The 5914-nt window shown below is 32.0% G+C and overlaps 1 protein-coding gene across 8 annotated transcripts in view; it reads right to left on the reverse strand.

The window, feature by feature from the left end:
- Positions 1-5914, reverse strand: part of LOC106474421 — a 19137-nt gene extending 13223 nt beyond the window's left edge. The window contains exons 1-2 of one of the 8 annotated variants that reach the window (XM_022402729.1): positions 5838-5914; positions 185-1514 (exon numbers count right to left, since the gene is read on the reverse strand). In XM_022402729.1, coding sequence (XP_022258437.1) covers positions 185-1514; positions 5838-5895 — 1388 coding nt within the window. In that variant the 5' untranslated portion in view covers positions 5896-5914. Of the gene's footprint in view, positions 1-42; positions 1515-4268; positions 4289-5285; positions 5384-5837 lie in introns of those variants that run through there. The other 7 variants (XM_022402730.1, XM_022402725.1, XM_022402726.1 and 4 more) reach the window with 7 other exon arrangements.

The raw sequence follows: 5914 nt of genomic DNA on the forward strand, positions 1-5914 counted from the left end.
AAGCTTAACGGTTTATCTTCACACACAGTGCCAAACCTACTGGTCTGTACTCCTCGTTACATTTAAAGACTTAACAGTTTTATCTTCATACACAGTGCCAAACCTCTGGTCTGTACTCCTCATCACATTTAAAGACTTAACGGTTTTATCTTTACACACAGTGCCAAACCTCTGGTCTGTACTCCTCGTTACATTTAAAGACTTAACGGTTTTATTATATTTTTGTAGTTGTTTAGCCTTATCATCAGAGGAAGGGTTTGGTAAAGGAGATTTTGAAATTTCTGGACCTAAAACATTGGGTAATTGAACAGGTTTCTCTGATTGAACTTTGGACCAATTTGAAATGCAACAATTCCTAGTTTGTCGTGGACTATATTTACGAGGTGATTTACGAGCCTTGTCATCAGAGGAAGGGTTTGGTAAAGGAGATTTTGAAATTTCTGGACCTAAAACATTGGGTAATTGAACAGGTTTCTCTGATTGAACTTTGGACCAATTTGAAACGCAACAATTCCTAGTTTGTCGTGGACTATATTTACGAGGTGATTTACGTACAGGATTACTCTTACTAGAATCTTTACTATCTATCTGTGATGATAATTCTAGGGTGGGTAACTGCTTTGTATTTTTTCTCTTTATCTTCGAGGTTTCACAGGGCTTCTGAAGGGGACTCAGATTCATGCCAAGTTCCCCATTCACATAATGAGCCTCTAGTGCACTGTTTTTCGTTCCATCACTTGTTGATAAAGGATTAGTTAACCTACAACTAATATTACTTCTTTGTTTCTTGTAAGACAATTCACCTAAAGAACACTTGTCTTCATGTACGTTTTGGCTACTTTCACTATTATTAGATAACACCATACTAGTATTATGTCTAGTAGGTTCACCTTCCTGTTTGATATTTTGTGATAAATTAAATTTCAGAGAACAACTGCTTTCAGTTTTTGGAAAATGGTTCAACCCTTTACTCTTATAACTCTGAATTTCATCCATAACCCCATCTCCATGCATGGTGTCAGTTAAAGAAAGGTGTATGATAGTAGGTGGTTGGTTCAATGGTTCTGTACCAATGTTAACTTGGCTACATGGACCTGTTGAAAGAGTCTGTTCTATTTTTATGTTTACACCGTTGGGCACCTCTGAATTTGGTGGTGACCGACCATCAACCTCACATAATGGTGTTGATAAAGTTGAGATCATTGTTTGACAGTCCTGTGTCACCATCCCAGGCTGTGCATGTTCAAGAGATAATGTATTCGCAGAGTCTTTCTTGAAAACATCACTTGGTGAAGTGTTGATGTTGTGCATCTGAAAAGAAAGCTTAACAGATGAAGACTGGTTCTGTTGAAGACTACTGGCCACATTTCCTTTATAAAGTACAGATGGAGAATCAAGAAAGTTTAATCGAACAGGAGAAGTAACATTCCCATAACTGGCTTTTTTCTTTGATTGCAGTCGTGTACCATACACACATGTACTAACACGTTGGTCCATTGACGATGCAACCAAATCTGAAAAAAACAAAAACTTACAAGTCAAGACAGCATTATTTCACTGACTAAAAAAAAACAACAAAAACATTACAATGTACCCACCACTTCAATCTTTATCACCAGTATAAACATAAACCCATAGGTGATCAACATAAATATAAGGGATAGTTGGCACAATTTTAATGACAGACCTCAAAGCAAATGTTAAAGGTAGGATAACACAATCTAACTGAATATACAGAAAGCCTACATATATTTTTAGTTGGTCTACAACATCACCCTACAAGGAAATTGGTCTAAACATAACATCTGGTATCTATGAAATTATTGAACAAAAACAAGTCCAATCTATCGGCACACATCACATTTTCAGGAAAATCATTCCATGTTAACAACTAAAACTCTACAATTAGTGGAAGTTGATAATCAGTTAAATGTTGGGCTCATTAATTGATAACATTCGACTAATAAATTATTCTCATGAGACTTAGAATAATAATAACACAAAACTATAATTTTGATTAACTGATTATTTTTGTGAGTAATTATACTAATTGATTAAGCTGAATAACCTTGAATTAATCAAAAATAATAATGACAGTTCATAATGGCAATATTTGGATCACTTGGATAGTTGAAATAATCAAAAAACAGTAATAATCAGAAATATTAAATTTATCATTTTCATGATAATATTTAGACTAATCATAATTTTGAATACTTGATTATTTTTCTATCAATAATCAACACTCATAAGTAATTATTTATAATGATTATATTGATTAATCATGTTAATAATTGAGCTGAGCAATTATTAACGACTCTAACAAGGAAAGACTTTTGTAAAATAACCTGAATGAACATGGTGTTTCACAGTTTATACTTATTTTCTCCAATATTTAGTATTTCATCCCAACCATTATCCTTCTATCTGTCCAACAAACCTCCTGTGGGCAGTTTATCCAAGTCCTATCAATTTTAATCCTTCCATCAGTCCAACAAACCTCCCATTGACAGTTTATCTAAGTCATATCAATTTTAATCCTTCTATCAGTCCAACAAACTACCCGTGGGCAGTTTATCCAAGTCGTATCAATTTTAATCCAATGGGAGGTTTGTTGAACAGATAAAAGGATTAAAATTGATAGGACTTGGATAAACTGCCCACAGGAGGTTTGTTGGACTGATAGAAGGATTAAAATTGATAGGACTTGGATAAACTGCCCATGGGTAGTTTGTTGGACTGATAGAATTTTGTTGGACAGATAGAAGGATTAAAATTGATAGGACTTGGATAAACTGCTCATGGATAGTTTGTTGGACTGATAGAATGATAAAATTGATAGGACTTGGATAAACTGTCCCCTCCCATTGACAGTTTATCCAAGTCCTATCAATTTTAATCCTTCTATCTGTCCAACAAACCTCCCATTGACAGTTTATCCAAGTCCTATCAATTTTAATCCTTCTATCAGTCCAACAAACCTCCTGTGGGCAGTTTATCCAAGTCCTATCAATTTTAATCCTTTTATCTGTTCAACAAACCTCCCACTGACAGTTTATCCAAGTCCTATCAATTTTAATCCTTCTATCAGTCCAACAAACCTCCTGTGGACAGTTTATCCAAGTCATATCAATTTTAATCCTTTTATCAGTTCAACAAACCTCCCACTGACAGTTTATCCAAGTCCTATCAATTTTAATCCTTCTATCTGTCCAACAAACCTCCCATTGACAGTTTATCCAAGTCCTATCAATTTTAATCCTTCTGTCAGTCCAACAAACCTCCCATGAACAGTTTATCTAAGTCATATCAATTTTACAATCCTGAATCAAGTCACCTCTTGTACATATGTGTTACAAGTAAAATTACTTTAATTTTTAAAGCTCTCTTCACAGCTTAAATATTTCAAACAAGAATAATTTTGGTAATTCACCCTTGAATTGTTTTTAAGTAGTTCAATCCCTTTTCTAAACTAAAAGGTCCCAAACTGAACAGAACACTATAAATACGATTTTACCAACATTTTCACCAAATCCAAAAATCAAGCCAAAGATTTGCAGCTTTTATTAATCAACACAACACACACATATCCTTCTCATTTTCCACACACCCCCCACCACCACCACAAAATATATCTTTCCAAATTTCCATACCCGACATACATAACTATAACACATATTAATCCATTCCACAAGACTGTCCAAATCCTTCTTCATTAAGGAAGTACCTTTCAAAGCAGCAGCTTTACCCAACAGTCTGATATCAGCAGCCAAATTATATTACTTACTTTGACAGTAACACATTCAAATAATTTAACAAAATGGTTGTAGGACAAACCATTGTGAGATCTCACTAGTCACATATTTCAAATCAAAATGGTGCTCATTTACCACAACCTTCTGTTTTCTCTTTTAAAATCAATTGTTATTCCACAAGAATCAAAACTTGGTGATCTAACTACTATGAGAAACTTTATCAAAAGCTTTTTTTTGAAAGTCTAGATACAAAACATCAACAGCAGTACTCATATATGGACAAACAAAAGCCCTATCACACAACTCCAGCAAATCAGTAAGACAAAAATCCCCTTCTTGAAGCTACACTTTGAGTTTTTATTCTAATTCTAATCATCAAGATGTTTTTCCAAGTGATCCCTAACAGTGGATTCCAACAGCTTATCATTAGCAGAAGTCAATGTGACTGGCCTGTAATACTAATATCCTGTTTCTTATCTAGATCCCTTCTTTTTAGAAATAAGTAATACCTACTTATTATTGACTATCTTCTTATCATCAGTAACTTGACCTCCTTCTAAACTGTGATAATGGTAAATTAATTACAAATCTTAAAATATGTAAGTAATGCTGAAAAACACCATAAATTCCAATTATTTTCATAAAAGTAGATGCTTACTGAAATTTTAACGTGAAATTCATTCCCAATCTCTCTTATATAAAAACTGGATACTTCCTCCTATTGAGCCAATTTGTTTTTTGGTACAATTTATTCAAAAACACAATTTAAAATATTAAGTCTAGCTCTGTTCATTACAACACATTAGACATCTGTAAATATTACTTAAACTTAGCCTAAAAATAAAGATCAGCATTACTTTAATGGAAAAAAGTTAATCATATGCAACTATTTTAAACTTTTACAGCCTTCATAAAATAATTTTTAACTCAGTTCATAAGATGATGAAAAAGATTTACAGTGCTTGAGAGAAAGTATTTTCTTTCTCAACAAACTCTCTAGCTTTCCTTAAATTTAAAAAGCTAACTCACTTAAAGTTTATTGAATGTAAAATGTCTGTTTACTTTATAATTTTATATGAAGCATGATAAAAGATTTTTATCTTTGAATTATACGTTAAATCATAATCATTAATATAATTCATACTAAATCAGTAAATGGTTGACCTAAGTTTATTACTATATAATATAGTAATACTAACTAATTGTAAGACACTAGACAGTAAACGTGACTCATTAATCTGTATGCTAAATTAAAAACGCTATACTAACCTACCGATAGAATTCATATTTTTATAAGACCTAACAAGTTGCGATTTTTATGCTTACGTCTATATCATACGCAGAGAGCTTTATAACTATAAGTTTATTTGCATTAATTAAGCCTTAAGTTAAAGTGTTAAACTACTTTAAGGCCTAACTCATTAACCTCAACTGTATACAACTAATGTAGCACGAGTTCATTTTAACATTATTGAGCGCCAAGTAACAAATGTCATTGAAAACACCCAAGCAAAAATCAATTACACTTACCGTATTTTATATACTATACTTATAAATATTTATATAATGTTTTTACTAAATAATGAAACAGAACATCTCTACATAGATTTTAAAACCCATACACAACATTTCACTTTCTAAGCTTTTCGCCTAAGTAAACCTACGCCCTCTTTGTCACGTATTGGAATAAAAGTTTCTAAGAAACAAAGCAAATAAATATATATATACATATATCATCGTGCTATGTAAAATTTCAATCATTCATTCTAAAAATAAATGTCACATACTATGCAGTAAAAACATTTCATTTTTACAGCTTCTTACTGAGTTTAGACATATGCACGTTTTAAAATAAAAGCTTTTAGTTTTAAGTTATAATTCTTAATAGTTATATATACTCTTGTTGAATTTGAACCTTAGAGTGTGTTAAAACTTAGCTATTTTGTATATTATTCAAATTTTCCTGTGCACTTCTTGTATAAAAACATATTATGAAATTTACTATTATATACACATATATAATAAATATAAATATATATTAGCACAGAGAGAGGGAGAAATATATTTATAAATTAGGCCTACTTTTTTTAGCCGTATTACGTAAGCATACTAGTCCCTTCAGTTGAGAAAGAGGACACATACACACGCAAGCAAAACAG

Source organism: Limulus polyphemus, unplaced genomic scaffold (genome assembly GCF_000517525.1).
Source record: "Limulus polyphemus unplaced genomic scaffold, Limulus_polyphemus-2.1.2 Scaffold7206, whole genome shotgun sequence".
In the NCBI taxonomy this organism is placed as follows: Eukaryota; Metazoa; Arthropoda; class Merostomata; order Xiphosura; family Limulidae; genus Limulus; species Limulus polyphemus.